Source organism: Cnephaeus nilssonii, assembly GCF_951640355.1.
Source record: "Cnephaeus nilssonii genome assembly, chromosome: 9".
NCBI lineage: Eukaryota > Metazoa > Chordata > Mammalia > Chiroptera > Vespertilionidae > Cnephaeus > Cnephaeus nilssonii.
Window position 1 is genome coordinate 8,386,355 of NC_137080.1, and position 21,574 is coordinate 8,407,928.

General features: G+C 42.4%; 1 protein-coding gene across 10 annotated transcripts in view; it reads left to right on the forward strand.

The window, feature by feature from the left end:
- Positions 1 to 21,574, forward strand: part of SYNE1 (spectrin repeat containing nuclear envelope protein 1) — a gene marked incomplete at its 5' end in the record, with an annotated part of 384,290 nt that overhangs the window by 285,115 nt on the left and 77,601 nt on the right. For all 10 annotated transcript variants that reach the window (XM_079780696.1, XM_079780700.1, XM_079780701.1 and 7 more), the window contains 13 exons: positions 1,201 to 1,401; positions 3,512 to 3,685; positions 4,612 to 4,743; positions 5,388 to 5,584; positions 6,493 to 6,625; positions 7,015 to 7,197; positions 8,681 to 8,830; positions 9,393 to 9,569; positions 10,262 to 10,417; positions 14,574 to 14,729; positions 18,148 to 18,318; positions 19,801 to 19,934; positions 20,335 to 20,539. In XM_079780696.1, the coding sequence (XP_079636822.1) occupies positions 1,201 to 1,401; positions 3,512 to 3,685; positions 4,612 to 4,743; positions 5,388 to 5,584; positions 6,493 to 6,625; positions 7,015 to 7,197; positions 8,681 to 8,830; positions 9,393 to 9,569; positions 10,262 to 10,417; positions 14,574 to 14,729; positions 18,148 to 18,318; positions 19,801 to 19,934; positions 20,335 to 20,539 (2,169 nt within the window). The remainder of the gene's footprint in view (positions 1 to 1,200; positions 1,402 to 3,511; positions 3,686 to 4,611; positions 4,744 to 5,387; positions 5,585 to 6,492; positions 6,626 to 7,014; positions 7,198 to 8,680; positions 8,831 to 9,392; positions 9,570 to 10,261; positions 10,418 to 14,573; positions 14,730 to 18,147; positions 18,319 to 19,800; positions 19,935 to 20,334; positions 20,540 to 21,574) is intronic.

The window sequence follows — 21,574 nt, forward strand, 5'->3', positions numbered from 1 at the left end:
TTGCATTAGGAAAAAAATGTGCATGGTGACACATACGCATACATTTGCTCTGCACGCCTATTACAGACCGTTGAAGAAGTACTAGCATGAATCCAGTCCAGGCTCACAGGTCCTTCCTTTCAAGAATATAAAATAGCTCTTATTTTTACAAGAGCATTTTTATTTTAAGTATCTCACCCCACTATCTAACATTTCGCAATGCCATGAGCCTACTGCCCCCAACTCTGTCCTTTCCAGACAGTATCTGACAATGGTTAACGTCAGGTGTAAGATCCAACGTCAGGGCTGTAAACAGCCATTAGAGTTGAACTTTCCAGCTCGGACACTGTTGGCCTCTAAACCTTCACATGGCACATTAATCAGGTCCATATGGCTCAAATAAATTCTGTGTTTGGTGTATCATCATCTCCTAAAATGCCTTTCCAGTTAAGATATTTATTTATTTCACCACATTTGGCAAAAACATGGCCTTTTCAAGTCTTTAAGTCTTCCAGCTCCCAGTAAATGCTTCTGCTTCTCAAGCTCTTTATTTGGAGAATAGTCCCAAATCCGATTATTAATTAGTATCCGAAATGTTAAAGATACTATATTCGATTACTCTAAAAGTATATGCATATTGAGAACATTATAAAAATCAGAATTACATTTTCTGGGGCATTTCCCTTCACCTCCATGAACAATTTTTGATCCCACATCTCACCACAAACACTGACATTCCAAGAAGACTGGTTAAGTCTACCCCATGTGTCATTTCTAGGCAATGTTTTTGTATATCCTTTGTAATGTTAAAAAAATTAGCTTTTTTAAAAAAATTATGTTTTTATTGATTTCAGAGAGGAAGGAGAGGGAGAGAGAGATAGAAACATCAATGATGAGACAGTTGCTTCCCACATGCCCCACACTGGGGATCCAGCCCACACCTGGGCACATGCCCTGACCAGTAATTAAACCATGACCTCCGGGTTCATAGGTCGATGCTCAACCACCGAGCCGCACCACTGGGCTAGCTTATCTTTTTTGAAAGAAGTTTTTGAAGTGAGGATTCTGAGTAAGGCAGGCGGACGGATGCCCGATACACAGAGCATCACCATCGGCAGACACCTACAGGCGCGTCCTTGGGTTGTGGGTTTGGTGGGTAATGTAATTTTAGAGAGGAGCCTCAACATCACTTGAGTGAATGCTGCTGTCTCTGCTTCTAAGGACATGTATGATGAACTGATGATGACCATTGGCTCCCGGCGGAGTGGACTGAACCAGAACCTCGCACTCAAGAGTCAGTACGAAAGGGCCCTGCAAGATCTGGCCGACCTGCTGGAAACTGGACAAGAGAAGATGGCAGGCGACCAGAAAATGATCGTGTCTTCCAAAGAGGAAGTCCAACAGCTCCTTGACAAACATAAGGTAGAGAGGGAGAGGGAGAGGGAGAATGTACTTGTGCAAGCATAGTCTCACTGACTGATAAATATTGAGTAAAACCCAGTATTTTCAATCTTTTAGGAGCTCCTACTTGTATACGTGAATCTTTAAAAGGGTAAACGCATGTGTACGCAAACCCACTGGCATTCAGTAGCACAGAACGATTACAGAGGCTATGCTCTATAATGTTATCAGTTAAAAAAGAATACCAACCTCAGCAGTGATTTTAAGTATCCCTTCCTCACAGCATCAGCCAGGCTTTCTCACCCCATAAACTGGGAAACTCAGGGACCCTCTTCAAAGGAGCCCCGCTTCCTTCTTACCTGCTACTTTCCTTTGTGTTTTTTATGCCCATTTGTTCGTCTAGTTCTGGGTGTTCTCTCTGCCTGGCCAAGGACTCCTCGCTCTGCTCTGGGAATGGGTTTCTTTCTCTCACCTGTGGCGCCCGGCTCTTATGGCCTTAAACACACGCTCCTTTAGTGGCTGTGGCCGCAAGAGTTTCCTTCTGGGGACAACAGGTCCTTTTGCTACATAATCAAACTTGGTAGGCCTGCGATTGCTCCAGCAGTCTGTGCCGTACCAAGTTCAAATTAGACCCTGCTCCTTAATTCAGCCATGCCCGTTTAATGCACACACAAGGGTAACTCTTGCATGATTAGCAATAATTGCAGAAAGAGCAATTTTGCCAGTTCAGAACCCCAAACTCAAAGGCTCCTGGAAGTTCCTATAGGAAAACTTTCAAAATCCCATTGGGTTACAGATGGTTAATATTCTATCATGTAGCTCTCTGGTGGCTTCTCAAGGTAGATTTTTTTTTTTTTTTTTTTTTTTTTTTTTTTTTTACTATTAGACTTCTTGCTATTTTTCCCAGAGGTTTTTGTCCAAAACTTTGTGATTTATTAAGGCCTTATCATTTGGCTTTGAAAACACTGCTTTAAAGTTCACAGCTGGTTTTTCTCAAATCTTTGACCCTAATAATAAAATAATCTCCTGAGTTATTCCAGAGGAGAGACTAGGATCAATGACTATAAATAACAGAGAAATTAAGCTCCATAGATGAAGAACGCTGAAAGGAGTAAGTTGCCTTGAACTGACAGCCCTCCTGGCCACGAGAAACCCATCCAAGGCTGTCAGGGGGAGATGGGGTTGTAAAGGGAATTTCAGCTTCCCATGAATTTGAGCTCTGTGACGTCCAAGTTCTCTTCCAACTTTAAGCTTCGATGATATAATAATTGATGGTTGATTTAAAAAGATGGTTATATCTTCTCCTGACCAGAGCATTTTCTGAGGGGGAGCTAGCTCGGCAGTGACCTTGGGCAAGTTACATAGACTGGACCGTGCAGTGTCCCCATCTGTAAAATGGGAAATAAATCTGCCTGCCTCAAAGAGTTGTAAGGAGTAAATGAGTTAGTCAAGTGCCGATAGAGTACCTGGCATGTAGCACACACTAAATATTACTGTATATAGATTCTCGGTCCTTCAGTTCTACCTGTGGTGCTGGGAACAGGAAGTGGGATAAACCCTATCTCCTGCCTCTGGGCCCTTGAACGCAGAAAAAGGAACAGTTCAAAACACATTTGTAGGGTTGTGCAAGGTCTACAGTTTCGTTGTATGTAGGTATAATCTGAGGGAAATTTAGAATACATAACACCACTCACGCCCAACCATAGAGGGAGGAAGTTGTGAGTGTGTCAGGTGAGTAAGGAGTATAAACAGAGGCCCAGATGGGGAATGGGAGCTAAGGTGTGTGAGGGACAAGGGAGGCCAGTTTGGATGGTGGAATTAGTGAGAGGCGGGTCAGGACAGTAAGGAAGTCCAGACTGCAGGGATGAAGGATTCGGAGAGCAGAGGCTGGTTACATCTGAAGGGCTCTGTGTAGGGCATAGCCGTGTGTAGATGCTCATGGTAGGGGAACAAGAGAGGCCAGTCAGGAGGCTGGAGCCCCTGCCTCCGCTGGGGTAAGGTGGAGGCCAGCAGCGATGGAACAGTGTTACTCATATCAGCTGCGTACCATCAGCTTTCCCATGTGAAGCAATGTTATCCGATGGTAGTACATGAATGAGTCGCTGACCTCTTTCTACTTGAAAAATTTCAGGAATACTTCCAGGGTCTGGAATCCCACATGATTTTGACTGAGACACTCTTCAGAAAGATAATCAGCTTTGCAGCCCTGCAGGAAACGCAACTGCACGCAGAAGTGATGGCGCAGGCCTCAGCGGTCCTGAAAGGGGCTCACAAAAGGGGCGTGGAGCTGGAGTACATTCTGGAGGTGAGACCCTTGAGGCAGCGCCCTCCCCTACAGCAGAGCCCCTGCTGCCGAGCAGCCCATGCAGGCCGGGCACGGTTATTCCTGCGATTTGCCTCCTGTAATCTCAGAACTCTGAGAAGAAGCAGCATCACATGTTGCCTTGCCCCCACTGAGTTTCCAGTTTGCATTCTGATAAAGCCTTCCCCACACTCAGAGGCAGCTGCATGGGCACTGCCTCCACACTGGGCAGGATAAGGTATGGGGTTTGAGAGGCGGGCTGAAAAACAGCTGACCTTTGCTATTGAAATGAACTTCAAGTGATTGGCAAAAAGACTTCCCAATTTAAAACAAAATAAAAATCTGAATTTAGAAAAAAGTCACTTGAGCGTTCTCCTTAGTAGAATGCCTATGCTATATGTTCATATTTCTTAAATGTCCGTGCTTTTTTAAATTTGCAAGTGTAATGTATTTAGTTCACTTCCTACGTGAAGTAAACAGGCCCATTCCTTCTAGTTAAATCATGCATTCATCATTACCGGGGTAAAGAATGAAAACTGGGTAATCAAATGCTTACTGTGTTCCAGGCATAATGCATACATTATTCTATTTAACCCTCCAAATGGACTACATAGATATTATGATTCCCATGTTTAAATGATAAAAATGAGGTTCGGAGAAGTTGAGTGTCTTGTCCATGCTCGTTTAGTAACTTGCTCATGCTGCTAGTTAGTTGCAGATGCCACAGGCCGTTGATAATGCTTTTCTGGGTCACCATCTGATTCCTGGCTTCAGAGCCATCCTTTGCTTCCCAAAGCAAACCCCCCACATCGACATCTCCCTCTGACCGAACTTCAAAGAGAATCTGTCAAGTGCATAGTTTGCACACGAAGAGGAATGCTGTTCCTTGATGAGGGCTTCTCGCTCATGGACTGATGTTGCGTTTCCAGACATGGTCCCATCTGGACGAGGACCAGCAGGAGCTCCGCAGGCAGCTGGAGGGGGTGGAGAGCAGCATCCCCAGCGTGGGGCTGGTGGAGGAGAGCGAGGACAGGCTCATCGATCGGATCACCCTCTACCAGGTCAGCGTCCACGTGGCATCTCGGTGTGGGAAGTTGCCATGTTTCCTTCTGAAACTCTCCCATGGTTTTAACAGAATCTAAACAAACTTGCAATCAAATATGAAGCACTCTTACTTTGACTTCAAGCTCTTGACGTTGTTGCAAGCACATAAATTTTAAGTGTTTGTTTTATAATAGAATATAGGAAGGTTTCTTTTCTTTTCTTTTTTTAATGACAGCTCCTTTTGAAAATTCAGCCTCCACCAAGCATTTTCTGTAGTTTATCCTGATATCCCACTATCTTGAAAACATTATAGTTAGTTGTTTTATGAGCATTAACAGTTTTTTTTTTTAATGACAGAGTACTCCTCTTGAAAACTCAGCTTCCACCAGGCATTTCCTGTAGTTTATGTGGTGAAATAATTATAGTTTGATAGTCTTACATGCATGTAAAGTCACCACCAAAAAAATAAATAAATAAGTAAGGACATCTATACTTAGATGTAGTAGGTGAAGCATCTCAAAGTTTCCAACGTTACTTGGGTGCAAATAATTGAAGTTTGGCTAAGGATAATGGGAACATATGGGTACCAGAGAAACTGTGATCCTTAGAAAGACAAATTGCATTATCCAAACTTCTGACCCGGTATTTTTCATCATTTCAGCATTTGAAATCCAGCCTTAATGAATACCAGCCCAAATTATATCAGGCGCTGGATGATGGGAAGCGCCTTCTGATGTCCGTTAGCTGCTCAGATCTGGAGAGCCAGCTGAACCAGCTCGGAGAACACTGGCTAAATAGTACCAACAAAGTGTCTAAGGAACTTCACAGGTTGGAAACGATATTGAAACACTGGACCAGGTAATACAAGGACTATTTTTTAGATTAGTGTTAAAGAGTATTTATAAGGTTAGTGGGTACAGGACTTGAAAAAGATATCATGGTCCCTGTAGGAACGAATCACATAGTTTGGCAAATAAAGACAAACCCAAAGCCCCCAATTGGATTCTTGTGTAATCATATAAACATGTAATCTAAAGTGGGTAGGGAGGCGGGTACCTTACCTTGGAGCTGACCTCCTCCTCGCCTGTTGACTGCACATGGGTAGTCACAGTAAAACCTTAGAGGGAAAGAAGAGAGAGTGGTTTTGAGAAGATGAAGTTTCTCAAGGACAAGAGGAATATTCAAGAGAAGTGGAGGGGGTGGTGTTACATAATGAAATACTCTATTTCTCTGCCATCTTTATTTTCAAGAGCTTTTAATAACAGTCATCTGATATGGCCTGAATAGCCTCCACATGAATGGATAGAGGAAATACATTTTTATTTTCAGCTTAGAGAAGAGAAAGCTGAAACTTGGAGAGACTGACTTGCTTCAAGCATAAATATTAAGAGGATAAGAATTTGAGAGTTTGAACATAGGGCATTATTCTCCCAAATCTATCATGCCTCCTTTAAGATTAGCATTGGGTCACAGCCAACAGGATGGTGATTACCAGAGGGAAAGAGGGATGGGCGAGACAGAAGAAGGTAAAGGGAGCATAAATGGTGACGGAAGGAGACTTGACTTGGGGTGGTGAACACACAATATAAAATACAGATGATGTGTTATAGAATTGCACACCAAAACCTATATAATTAGAGTAACCAATGCCACCCCTAATAAATTCAATAAACATTTTAAAAAATGAAATTACATGGGTGAGTGACATGGGTTAGCAGAAAGTAGGGATTGATGTTTACCTAATAGGCTCATCAATGTACTTACAGATACCAAAGTGAGTCCGCGGCGCTCGTTCACTGGTTACAGACTGCAAAAGACAGGCTGGAATTTTGGACTCAGCAATCTGTGACCGTCCCCCAGGAACTGGAGATGGTCCGTGATCATCTGAACGCTTTCCTGGTAAGAGTGTAAAGCATTTGACTCACATGTATTGTTTACAGGCCTATCGGTGATGGCTGATCTGCACGAGAAGAGAGGAAACCAGCTGTCAGTGGGTAAACTTAACACACCAAGTTCTGGAGAAACCATGGTGTGAACTCTGTGTGGAATAATTATGCAGCACACCAGGGCTCAACATCGCCTCTTTCAGGAGTTTATGGGTAGTGGCTTCATTGTTGGCTCTGATTCAGGGAGAGAGTAGGCTGCTTTTGTTTTTTTCTCTGCAATGCTTACCATAACTCCCCTTCAAGATGTAAAGAAAAGTTGTTTTTGTCATAAATTGGTCTCTTTTTCCTGAAAGGAAAGGTCAGGCTCTTTAATCCTGATTTGAACTTTGCTCCTTCTTTCAGGAGTTTTCTAAAGAAGTGGATGCCAAATCTTCCCTGAAGTCATCTGTTCTGAGCACTGGGAATCAGCTCCTTCGCTTGAAGAAAGTGGACACGGCCGCCCTGCGTTCCGAGCTGTCACACATAGACGGCCAGTGGACGGACCTGCTGACAAACATTCCGACTGTTCAGGAAAAGCTCCACCAGGTACAGCAAGAATCTTTGGCTTCCTCGGTCATGACCGATTTGAGCAGTATGGAATGGAAAGCTGCCTTCATCTGCTTTTGCTCGCGGATTTAAATAAGCTTCGTCTTGACCTCTTATTTTTTTTCTCTCTACCACTGTACCGCGTATTAAGATGAACCCTTCACCAAATGCCATATTTACAAATGCCAGATCTTCTAAGGGCTTCTTTTTCTTTTTAATATACTTTTTTGATTTCAGAGAGGAAGGGAGAGGGAGAGAGAGATAGAAACATCAATGAGAGAGAGTCATTGATTGGCTGCCTCCTGCATCCCCCCGACACTGGGGATGGAGCCCACAACCCGGGCATGTGCCCTGACCCGAGAATCGAACCATGACCTCCTGGTTCTTAGGTCGACACTCAACCACTGAGCCACGCTGGCAGGGCCCACGGGCTTCTTTAGTGTGAGTGTGTGTGTGTGTGTGTGTGTGTATGTGTGTGTGTGTGTATGTGTGTGTGTATGTGTGTGTGTGTATTACAGTCCCTCTCTGGTCTTGCTTAAATTCTTTGTTTTCTCATGAGTAAAGTGTGGGTCACTGCGCCTACCTTATAAAGTGGGTAGCTTTGAAGATTTAACAATAATACATGTAAAAGACCTATGATCTTACCTACAATACAGCAGCTGGCATTCATTCAACAAGGGAAGAGAAGTTAGAGAAGGGAAGTCAGTTCTCCTCTTTCCTGGAGACATGTTTCTCCCCTCTGAACCCCCAGAGAGTTTATGTCTCTCTCTCTTTTGTGCTCCTCACTGTAGATACAGTAAGATAGATGCGTTTAATGCCAATTTTTAATCCTACGAATCAGCAGCTGTACATCTCACATTTATCTCTACATCATCTGCACCTCAGAGAAATCCATAAATATTTTAAATGATTGCTTATGTTCTTCCAAATTACTATAATAAGTAGCTGTACAAATGTATGATGTATTAAGTAAGATTCAGACTTGCAAGTATATTTTAGAAACTGAAGAAGTTGGCTATGCTCTTAGGAATAAATATTAGAGTGCCAAAGCTCTCGAAAATGATAGTTGGTATTGTGGTATTTTTCTTTCTCCTTTTAACATTCTTGAGTCATAATACACAGAGATTTTACGAGCTAATTAATAAGATACATCTGTTGAATGTTTTGTAGTTACGTTTTTTTAAAGCCATAAAACTAGCTTTAAAATAACAATAATATTTTCTTCTTTCTGGTATTTTGATTAATTAGCCAGTGTTTATACAATGTTTATAGTATTGGATGGCAAGTGAACATAAGATGACTATGATGGTTCAGTGTTTGCCTGCTGTTTAATTCCAAGCTTCCAATGAGGTTAAGATCCAAACATGGCATTAAGAAGAGTTACCTATGCGGGGACATTAATAAGGGCTCATGTGGGGTGTTTAGGTTAACAGGCACCGGGTTTGAATTTTAATACTTGTGACTTGCTCTCCTCCTCGGGCAGCTCCAAATGGATAAGCTGCCCTCGCGCCATGCCATTTCTGAAGTCATGACTTGGATCTCTCTCATGGAAAATGTCATTCAAAAGGATGAAGAGGATATAAAAAATGCCATAGGCTACAAGGCCATCAATGAGTACCTTCAGAAATATAAGGTGATTACACATGTTTTATCTTTACCTTTTCATGTTTTGGGACTATTTTATTTGAAGGGACATAAGAACTCCCGCAATGGCAATCAGGCTGTGAGGTATAGATTTCATCCATAGTGACCGGATAGGTGTATAAGAGTAAGAACATTGCCTCCCTAGTGATAGGCATAGAAAAGTTGTCTGGTATTAGGAATAATTTTGAATAAGACTTTGTGTCATTTTAAGAAGTCATAAAAATCGATACTATATAAATATTTTATAGTGTAATCATAAAATGTATCTAATTCTACATCCTCTGCCATATATATATATTTATAAATTCAAATATATTTATAAATTCAAAAGTTATAAATTTAATTCATGTTTACTGTATTCATATATATCTTATATATATTCAGTTTCTGAAAATAACGGGTTCTATGCATGCACACATATTGTGCCATTTGGACTAACCCATGGAAGTGATGATATTAACCTTTTGCTTACTGAAGGCTCTCCAGCTTCTGAGAAAACACACGACATGCACACAGCTGACCTCGCTTTCTTTTCTCCCTCCTCGCTCCAGGGCTTTAAGATAGACATCAACTGTAAGCAGCTGACAGTTGACTTTGTGAACCAGTCTGTGCTGCAGATCAGCACTCAGGACGTGGAGAGCAAGCGCAGCGATAAGACTGATTTTGCTGAGCAACTCGGAGCGATGAATAAAAGCTGGCAGATCCTGCAGGGTCTAGTAGCTGAGAAGGTAAGCCATGAGGCCACCACTGCCGTATTTCATGACTCCAAGAAGAGAAAGACTCTATCAAGAAAAGTAACTGTATGAGTAGGATAGTGACAGACACCGGGCTCAGGGTTGCTGCTGGAGAGAATGCCACCGAAGGATACATACATGGCTCTACATGGTCTTTTATAAAAATAGGTACATGTTTTTATTGATTTCAGAGAGGAAGGGAGAGAGAGAGAGAGAGAAACATCAATGATGAGAGGGAATCATTGATCGGCTGCCTCCTGCACGCTCCCTACTGGGGATTGAGCCCGCAACCCGGGCATGTACCCTTGCCCAGAATCAAACCCAGGACCCTTCAGTCCACAGGTCGATGCTCTATCCACTGAGCCAAACCAGCTACTGCTGGCTCTACATGTTCTTTAATTATGTCGATTACTTTGTCTTATGCGCCCTCCACCCTTTCATATTATTTTAGTTTTTTAAAGACACCTCTGAATTTCTTTTGCCTCCGTTTCAAGTAGACTTAAGATCTTTACTTGCTTACCAAAAAATAGTCATTGATTCGCACTTTGTAGCATTCATTTCTAATCAAACATACCACGGACTGTATTTTATGAATTTATGAATTCTCAGTTTGAAGGAAATAGTGGCCTGCCAATGATTTGAAATTAAAATAAAATTGTAAATTTCACTTCATTATGTTTGTTCAGATCCAGCTGTTGGAAGGCTTATTGGAATCGTGGTCAGAATATGAAAACAATGTACAAGGTATGAAAACTTGGTTTGAAACCCAGGAAAAGAGACTAAAACAACAGCATCAAGTCGGAGACCACGCTTCAGTTCAGAACGCAATGAAAGACTGTCAGGTAACTGTCCAGGCGGCTGACACGCTCCAGTTCACAATTTCACGGCATGTGCCAAATCAAAGTGCCCTTCTTGAGAACTGAGAGTTAAATATTGAGAACAGTTGCATTCGATTACAAATTTCTCTGATTATGTGAGTTTATAGGATTTTTCTATTAGGTCTTTTCACCTCTTTTTATAAAATTCAAAACAGGATGTTTAAACACACTCATAAGTAGAGGATGCTGCTGACCCCTGATCATCAGATACTAATCATCACATTTAATAATTATCAAGATTTTGACATATTTGCCTGACTATTTCTTCTCTTCTGAAAGATGTCATAGTTAATCTCAGATAGCATGTCAGTTTATTCCTGCATGCTACAATTCCCAGCTCTACAAAATGGACTTTTCTTATATAACCATAACATTATCACTACCAAAAGTTTAACAAAATCCCTTAATATTTTTTAAGTATATTTTTATTGATTTCAGAGAGGAAGAGAGAGGGAGAGAGAGATAGAAACATCAATGATGATATAGTCATTGATTGGCTGCCTCCTGCACACCCCCTACTGGGGATCGAGCCCGCAACCCAGGCATGTGCCCTGACTGGGAATTGAGCCTGGGACCCTGCAGTCTGCAGGCCAATGCTCTATCCACTGAGCCAAAACGGCCAACGCTCCCTTAATATTTTTAATGTTCAACCCATAATACTATTTCCTAAATTTCCTGTAAAATGTATATTTCTAGTTAATGTATTCCCATAAAGATACAGCAGTGTCTACATGCTCCTATGCTCGTTAGCTCTCTTAAGTCACTGATATTAATACTATTAACTTGCCAGAGAAAATGTAGACTGGCCCCAGATCCAGGATCAGCCTGTGTATTTCCCTAAAGTGGCATTTAACTTGCTCTTCTCTCTCCTGTATTTCCTATGAATGGAGTTAGCACCAGAGGCTTGATTGGATTCTAACTCAACTCACATGAGGGGGGCAGGTTTACAGGTGACAGTGTGACTACTGTGTCACATGCTTGCTCCGGTAGTGGCAAGGACTGTGGGTTCAGGTACAGTGGGCACACTCTAAATGTTCCCCATTGACCTAAGACGGTGGTCGGCAAACTGCGTCTCGCGAGCCACATGCGGCTCTTTGGCCCCTTGAGTTTTTAGCAGAGGCCAGCTTAGGAGTACCCAAATTAAGTTAATAACAATGTACCTACCTATATAGTTTAAGTTTAAAAAATTTGGCTCTCAAAAGAAATTTCAATCATTGTACTGTTGATATTTGGCTCTGTTGACTAATGAGTTTGCCGACCACTGACCTAAGAACACGTATTCTTTCCTTAGATATTCTTGTTTCTAAGGAAGAAATGGGAGCTGCCACAGTGAACCCTGCAATAGTTGTTTTTAAAACTAACTCAATAATTTGTAATGTGTTACAGATTAGCTGGGACCCTTCTTGGTAGTGTTTCCTAAGAACAGTTGAAGACTCAACTGGGAAGTAATTCTGCTGAAATGCCCCTTTCCCAAAGCTAGTTTTTATATTCTAGACTTCCAAAAGAAAGGCCTTTAGTAATGAACTTCCTTCCAAGCAGCACTTCTTCTGTGGGCACATGTAGAGTCAGGTATATTTAAGCTCCGGAGCATAGCTGTTTGGTTCAGAAAAGGAAGAGCAGATGTCTTGTGCTGGGCTGACAAGATAATGGATTGCCAGTCAGAGATGCATAAAAATGGCCAAGGAAACCATCACATAGAGAAATAGCTTGAAATTTTAAAAAAGCTTCACATCAGAAGATGGGTATGTAAAAGATGGAAGGCCAAAAACATATTGCATTTTCTTGGTTAAAAATCAAGTTTTTGTTGATTTGAGAGAGAAAGGAAGAGAGAAACATCAATGATGAGAGAAAATCATTGATCGGCTGCCTCCTGCACACCCCCCACTGGGGATCGAGCCTGCAACCTGGGCATGTGCCCTGACCAGGAATCAAACTTGGGACCTCTTGGTGCATGGGTCGATGCTCAACCACTGAGCCACACCAGCTGGGCCACCACTGCATTTTCAATTCTCCAGGAGCCAGTAGCATTTCTAATTTAGGCATCGATTCTAACATGTGCAAATAAGTCAGAATTTCAAATTTTGACTTTGGATTATGAAAACTTATAACCTCTTGATGAGCTCGAGAGTTAAAACACTAACATTAAAATTAAAAGGTAATTCACGTGTTAACATGAGCAGGATTAGTGCTCCCTTGCATATTGTTGTGACAGACGTTGCTATGGAGAGACTGAAACAATACCTTAACTTTTCTTTTTTCTTCCTTCTGTCCCATTGCTTTTTTCTTTCTTAGCATTTTTTTCTTCTTTTCCATTCTGTTTTCCTGCCATTTTCCATTGCGTTTCTTTACATGTCCATGTGTTCTATTTAATAGAGAGAGACATTGCTATCTGGAAAATGTAGTGGACGCCTGGCAAGTTTTACTCCTTTTCGGACCCAAATGTTCATCTCCCAGAGGTTCACATCAGGCAGGGTCAGGAAGGAAAGCTGGGAGTGTGGTTCAAGGAACGTGATGCCAATGCCAATTTGCGATTTCAAATGAAAAGTCGTTTTTCTAAACAAAGAACAGAATGAATGTAGCTCCACTCAGTTATTTGGGGGCATCACTGGGTCTTTGTGTGTGTGTGTGTATGCATGTGTGCGCGTGCGTGTGTGTGTTGTTTTTTTTCCTAACTGGCATGTTTTGTTGGCAGTACCATAAGCCTTGATCAAAATTTATTGTCATTTTTGGGAAATGGTTCCTCTGGACCAAAGTTTGAAATTCAAGCCAGCATGCTTAAATTGGTGACTGGATTCAAGCTTTACTTTGTTTTAAAAATCTTGAATATTTTTCCACTCTTTCGAGGTGATTTATTCATTTAAATCAGCATAGAAACTGCTATGTAGGAATTAACTCAAGTTAAGAATGATTCATTAGAGCCAAAAATGTTGGGTTTGGCTTTTCCCTTCATTGATCAGAAACAGAATCATCTTTTAATTATTATTGAAAGGAAATGATCACAACTTCATTTTGCACAAAATATGTATTTCAGCCCTGTTTCCCTACTGGGTTTGCTTTTATGGCAATACTAAAGTACAGAGCATTTTAGAGATGTGTTTCTGAGCAATGGGACATTAATTCCATAGAGCTCACTGAACAAAGTACATCTCTGGATAAATGAGGATATATTTAATTCCAGTGGTTGAATTTTAGAATCATATTAAAGACATATTGGAAGGATTCTTTATGGTTATTTAATATTTCAGGGAGGTAGAGATAAATATCTTTAAATAGTAAAGTTAATTATGTTTTCTATGCTGCATAAATGACCCCTAACCCTAGTAATCACTATAGTCATCCTCTGATTAATTATCTAAGCTGTCAAAATACTGACAGAATTATAAAGTGGAAATTAAAGAACAATATTAAAAATACAAATGATCTATTCTGGCTACTAAATGCATGAATTTCCAATTAATACATCATGACAAAAGTAGCTTTATGATAATTAAGGAGAGAAAAATAAATAAATTTGCACTGAAGCATGGCAGAGTATCAACTGACGGAATATAACAATACTGTCTTACAATTGCCTAGTTTTTATTTATTTATTCATTTATTTATTTATTACATTTGTCTAGTTTTTAACAGCTTAAAAGAATATATATATATATATATATATATATATATATATATATATATATATGCCACAGCTCCATTGTAGCAGAAATATAACTAAACCTCAGATACTGGGATACAGAATACCATTCCATTGCATTTTACTCTATGGGTTAGGATAGGGTAATTTTTCCAACACCAAGATACATGAATTTAAGAATATAATCATGTTACCAGTTCCAACTATTTCCTGTAGCTTCTTGAAAAAAAAAATTACATGGTGCCATTTCCTTATCTATTAGGCAATCAAATTTTACTTTGATAAATTATGCTAATTTATCATGGAATAAAAAGGCTGTTTACATAATTTAAATGCAGGAAACAGTTTCACTATGGAGACCCTGTCCTGAGAATTATAAGCTTTTGGGTTATTTAGAGATTTTTAGGATATGAGACTATAATGGCTCAATTTCAGTGCATCATAATAGAACAATTTAAAATGACTATGTTTTTAATCTTTCAGGATCTAGAAGATTTGATTAAAGCCAAAGAAAAAGAGGTGGAGAAGATTGAACAAAATGGACTTGCTTTGATTCAGGACAAGAAAGAAGAAGTGTCTGATGCTGTCGTGAGCACGCTGCAGGAGCTCAAGCAAACCTGGGCACATTTAGACCACATGGTAATGCTAATGTTGTTGTGAGCGCTGGCTCCAAGCCCTGCTTGCCATGTCACGCTCATGAACTGCTGTTGGTTTTTCTAAAGTAACTGAGTAATACGAATCTGTACATCATCTCTTTGTACTTAAGTTCACTTTATTAACCATATATATATATATTAATTTCAGAGAGTAAGGAAGTTGGAGAGAGAAACATCAATGATGAGAGAGAATCATTGACTGGCTGCCTCCTGCACACCCCACACTGGGGATCAAGCCCGCAACCCGGGCATGTGCCCTGACCAGGAATTGAACCATGACCTCCTGATTCATAGGTCAGTGCTTAACCACTGCCACATGGGCCAGACTATTAACTCCTTTTTTTAAAGTCTAGCTTCATATCTTTTCTATAATAAATATACAATAACCTCATTCATTTCCATGTCCATACATACCATTTAGGCCAGTGATGGGCAACCTTTTGAGCTTGGTGTGTCAAAAAACTAAGCATAACTCGGGCAGTGTGTCACTTTGAGGAGAAAACATTATTTTGCAAATGTTTCATCCTCGCCGCGTGTCATCAGAAATGGCTACGCGTGTCAGTGTTGACACGCGTGTCATAGGTTCGCCATCACTGATTTAGGCACACACATTTTTCCAATGTGTATCCCCAGCCCGGATTTCTCTCCTAAAATCTAGAGACAGAGGCTGGGGTCAAGAGAGAAACCCAATGTGTAGACATCTCCTCTTGCATGACCAGTAGACATGTCAAACTCCCGTGTCCAAACCACCTCCTGTTCCCCTCATACCTACACTTTCCCCCCATCTCTGTTTTCCTGCCATTTCCCCCCATCAATGACAACTCTACCCTTCCAGTTGTTCAGGCAGAAAACTGTGGAGTCATTCTTCACTCCTGTCTTTCTGTCATACCCCACATCCAGTCCATCAGCAAACAGGTCAGGTGTATTTCCAGAATCTAAACTCTGCCCAGTCCCTGCAGTTAGCACCCAGGTCTATGTCACCCCAACCGCTCACCTTGAGGTTATCAGTGACCTCCTCAATGGTCTCCATGCCAGAGGAGACTGTTCAAATGGAAGCCGGATCATAGCAGTCCTCAGCTCAAACCCTCCAATAGCTTCTTGTCTCATTTTAGAATGAGGACAAAACCTGGTGAGGACCTGAAGGCCCACGTAACCCGGGCTCCAGGGTCCCTCTGCCCTCGTATCCATCTCCAGCAGCTGTCTGTCCTGCAGGCTCATTTGGCTTCTGTTCTCGCCCTGCTCTTGAACTCCACAGGCCTGGTCCACACTCAAGGGCCTGGAACACCACACCCTTTCCTAAATATCCACCTGGGTTACTCCCTACCCTCTCCTACATATCCACTGGGTCACTCCCTACCCTCTCCTACATATCCACTGGGTCACTCTCTACCCTCTCCTACATATCCACTGGGTCACTCCCTACCCTCTCCTACATATCCACTGGGTCACTCCCTACCCTCTCCTACATATCCACTGGGTCACTCCCTACCCTCTCCTACATATCCACTGGGTCACTCCCTACCCTCTCCTACATATCCACTGGGTCACTCCCTACCCTCTCCTACATATCCACTGGGTCACTCTCTACCCTCTCCTACATATCCACTGGGTCACTCTCTACCCTCTCCTACATATCCACTGGGTCACTCCCTACCCTCTCCTACATATCCACTGGGTCACTCCCTACCCTCTCCTACATATCCACTGGGTCACTCCCTACCCTCTCCTACATATCCACTGGGTCACTCCCTACCCTCTCCTACATATCCACTGGGTCACTCCCTACCCTCTCCTACATATCCACTGGGTCACTCTCTACCCTCTCCTACATATCCACTGGGTCACTCTCTACCCTCTCCTACATATCCACTGGGTCACTCCCTACCCTCTCCTACATATCCACTGGGTCACTCCCTACCCTCTCCTACATATCCACTGGGTCACTCCCTACCCTCTCCTACATATCCACTGGGTCACTCTCTACCCTCTCCTACATATCCACTGGGTCACTCTCTACCCTCTCCTACATATCCACTGGGTCACTCTCTACCCTCTCCTACATATCCACTGGGTCACTCCCTACCCTCTCCTACATATCCACTGGGTCACTCCCTACCCTTTTTTATATATCCACCTGGGCACTCCCTGCCCTCTCCTAAATATCCACTCGATCACAGTTAGGTGTCAATCAGGCTGGCAGGGAAGTGGTTAGGGGGTGATCAGGCTGGGAGGCAGAAGCAGTTAGGGGCAATCAGGCAGAGGCAAGCGAGCAGTTGTGAGTCAGAATCCTGGTGGGATCGGGCCTAAACGGGCGGTCGGACATCCCTCAAGGGGTCCCAGATTGGAGAGGGTGCAGGCTGAGCTGAGGGACACTGCCCCCCACCCCTGGCACGAATTTTGTGCACCGGGCCTCTAGTTTATTATATAATCTACTAGAAGCCAGATGCACGAAATCTGTGCAAGAATAGGCCTTCCTTCCCCCGGCTGCCGGCACCGGCTTTCCTCTGGCACCCAGGACCAGGTCTTCCCTCCGGCACCCGGGATCTGGGCTTTCCTCGCAGCCCTGGCTTCGTCCAGAAGGTCGTCTGGAAGGACATCTGGTTTAATTAGCATGTTATGCTTTTACTATTATAGATTTTCTTAATTATGGTCATAGTTCCTCCATATTGAAAAGATTGCATTTAGAAGATTGGGGCTGACATCCAGGAAGTCCAAAGCAGATATCTTTCTAAAAGATACAGACAAACTAAAAACTTTTCTTTTGCAGATAAGTATGGGAGGAAATGTTCTGAGAAGTTTTTTGTCTCAAGATACTCATTTGTGCGTGTGTGTGCACATAAGTGAGATAGATAGATAGATAGATAGATAGATAGATAGATAGATAGACTGATAGGTATCATTTCCTGGGACCAGATTTGCCTCATTTCAAATATAGACTTCTCACATTCTAGCAGTATGATCCCAGGTGATTTTCATAACATCTTTGTGCCTCAGTTTCCTCATCTGTAAGATGGGGGTGATGTCATCTACCTCATCAAGTTGTTATGAAGACTAAACGAGTTAATGCATTAGTCAAAAGACTCATTTCCTAAACTATAGTATTAAATATATTGACTTTTTATCACTTTTATATAATATAGGTATATACTATATATTACATATAAAGATTATGTATAAAACCTTTTTAAGAATTTTGATTTAGACCGAGTGTTCAAAAGGAGGAGAGGCATCGGTTTCAACATTGCTATATCTTATGTTTGAAATCTTTTTTGTTTGAGTTCATTTATAATGCCCAAAACCCTGATAAAGTTATTCAATATTAATTTTTCCCACCCATGAAACATATATTTTGTAACTTTAAGTGTTATGCAGTTCTAAGAAGTGTCTTTCTCTTGGAAAAGGCTGGGCAGTTAAAGATACTGCTGAGGTCCGTGCACGACCATTGGAGCCAGCACAAGGCGGCCTTCGATGAGCTGAACAGCTGCCTCATGGAGGCCAGGTACTCTCTCTCCCGGTTCCGGCTGCTGGTCGGCTCTTTGGAAGCTGTGCAAGTTCAGGTAGACAATCTTCAGGTAAGGACTGAATTCAATCTGCCCTTAACATGCTTTTTAATTTGAGAAAATAAAGAACATAGCAAATGTGGACATCATCCTGAAATATTGCTGTCTATTGCTTACATTTAATTATTTTTAAAATGTTTAAATAATTTTACCTGCAGATATCGTTCTAAATGATACAGACAAACTAAAAACTTAACTTTATTTGTTACTCATCCAAACTTTCCTGTGATACCGAATTCTGGATTAACAATATCTAATGAAATGATTTTTAAATTCTAACATGTAAATATCCACAGGAATGTATTTTATAAAATGATTTTATACCCACATCTATCTCCTTGATCCATGTCGCTGCCTTCTCTGTCTTCCCTTTTCTCCAAACACATGCTAAGGGATTAAAAAGAAAGCAAAGAGAAAAATAGCAAAAGTGGTACATCTTTAAACTACTGTTTTCTTTTTGTTTAGCATAATATCTGTGGTCTACCCAGTGTGTACACATACCTTTGTTTCTAGCACTGGCTGCTTCGTTTCCTGTGTCATTATTATCAATGCATTCATCTAGAGTGGCATCATGGCATCGTAGCATCGTTGCTGTTTGACTTAAACACAGCACCCCTCCTAGCTCAGGCCACTGCCCTCAGATTAGCTGCCGCCCTCACTTCTCAGAACACCTGGGCACTGGACACCCACCTGTTACTGCTCTTTCTCCCCAGCTACATAATGCAGACTATGGGGTGGCAGGGCAGGCCCTCAAGGGGTGGGATGCCAGCAAGGGCCCAGCATGCACCTCCTGGGCTTGGAGATCAAATGTATATGCTGCTGACCTCATAGGCAGGCTTTCTGAAGGGCATACCTTTGGGGAGGGGGGTTGGGCGGTCAGGAAGAAGGATAAAATGTGTCTACATAATTTATTTGAACCTTAAATTCTTATTGCAGATACTAAAAATCATTAAAACTTATTTTGAGAATAGTAACTTTAAAAGCCCCTAACCGCTCTGCCTCGGCCCTGCCACCGTGGCTTTGTCTGGAAGGATGTCCAGAAGACATCCAGTCTATCTGGTCTAATTAGCATATTACCCTTTTATTAGTATAGATAGTAAATGTGTTCTTTATAACTTTGAGCAGGTTGTAAGTACTTTTTAACTTAGCCTTGTCCGTGTTTAACACCTGCAAATGCTCTCTTAAGATATGAAAGAATCCAGGGTCTTTACCTTGCATATTTTGATTTGATGGCAATCAGGTGCCAGCGTTAAATAGGACTGGACTCTGTAGCCTCCCCCACCTGTGGAGATGTGCCAAGAATTGAGACCATCACTTGGTTGCACTAAGAACAGAGACCATCAGTAATCCTTGCATATAACGCATAGCAGCGACGTCACTGTTTCTATATTCATATGTACATATTCATGAAAACAGCTACAAATTACTTTTAGACTTAGACTTACATTTAGATCTAAATCACTATTTTATCTGTGGTATTTTTTCTTTGGGCAGAATCTTCAAGATGACCTAGAAAAACAGGAAAAGAGCTTACAGAAATTTGGCTCTGTCACCAACCAGCTATTAAAGGAATGTCACCCACCTGTGACAGAAACGCTTACCAATACATTAAAGGAAGTCACTCTGAGGTATGGAGCATGCTAACGTGAAACTCTTATGCATTACATGTAGCACAACCACATTGTAAGCAGTGACACAGTTTAAACTCGCCAGCGTTTTGAATTTGGGCTTTGTAGACTTTATTCCACTTTTGCTTTAATTTTGACAAAACGAAGTGAATGGTAAGTAAAAGCAGTGGAGATGTTTAGAGAGGAGTTAGAACTGCTATGTACCCAAAGATGGGCCTCATTCCTGCCGTCTCCCCTGGAGTGACTATGACATGCACTTTTTATGATGTGCAATAGAAATGAGACATCCTTGCATGACTTCCAAACGCACATGAAGCAGGATCGTGAAACATGAAACAGTAAGTCAGAGCATTTGGCCTGAGGGGGAGGTCTGCCCACGCGTGTTGGCTCTCGTTTCCAGATGGAACAGCTTGCTGGAAGAGGTGGCGGAGCAGCTGCACGCCAGCAGGGCCCTCCTGCAGCTGTGGCGGAGACACCGGGACTACTCGGCGCAGTGCGCCTCCGCAGTCCAGCAGCAGGCGGGCCGCACCCAGGAGCTCCTGAAGGCGGCCGCCAACAAGGACATCGCCGATGACGAAGTGGCTACGTGGGTTCAAGATTGCAATGTACGTTCAGGCAGGATCGTGTTTTGTTTTCCAGACATGCCTTTCTTAGACTTCTCCAGTTTGGCAGGGCAAGTGCTGATGTGGGTAAGATTTTGATAGGTCTCAGTATGTGAGACAGTGACCCCCAAAGAATCGTTTTACATATCAAGGAGCCTGCTAGGTTTTCAGAACACATGGGTCAGATTTTAAAGGCCCCTCTCACTTCCATTTTAAAAGATGAGTTGTTTTCCCGTTTTTCTTAATGTAATGCAATCCATGTGAATGATTCAGGCTACCTGTTTCTACGGAGATGGTCAATATAAGAAATGACCATAGGGAGAATAATGTTATATCTTTTAAAAATCTATTGTTAAAGGTCTCATCCATTTTGGTTCATTATCTTTTACACTAGAGGCCCGGTGCATGAAAATTCATGCACTCGGGGTGGGGGGGTCCCTCAGCCAAGCCTGCGCCCTTTTGCAGTCTGGGACTGCCTCGGGAGATGTCCACCTGCCACCTTAGGCCCGCTCCCTGTGGTATTGGGCCTAAGCTGGCAGTCAGACATCCCTCTGGCAGCCTTGGGGAGAGTGGGCTTAAGCCATTAGTTGGACATCCTTAGCACTGCCACGGAGGCGGGAGAGACTCCCAGCACCACTACTGCGCTCGCCAGGCGTGAGCCCAGCTTCTAGCTGAGCGGTGCTCCCCCTGTGGAAACACACTGACCACCAGGGGGCAGCTCCTGGGTTGAGCATCTGCCCCCCTGGTGGTCAGTGCGCATCATAGTGACCAGTCGTTCTGGTCATTCTGCCGTTAGGATCAATTTGCATATTATCCTTTTATTATACTATCTAATAAAAGCATAATATGCAAATTGACTATACCTCCACTACACCCACAAGCCACGCCCACCAGCCAATCAGGAGTGAGTATGCAAATTAACCCAACAGTAGGACATGCCTCAAGGGGTCCCAGATTGGAGATGGTGCAGGTTGGGCTGAGGGACACATACCCCCACGCACGAATTTCATGCACCGGGATAAGCATCAACATAATGTC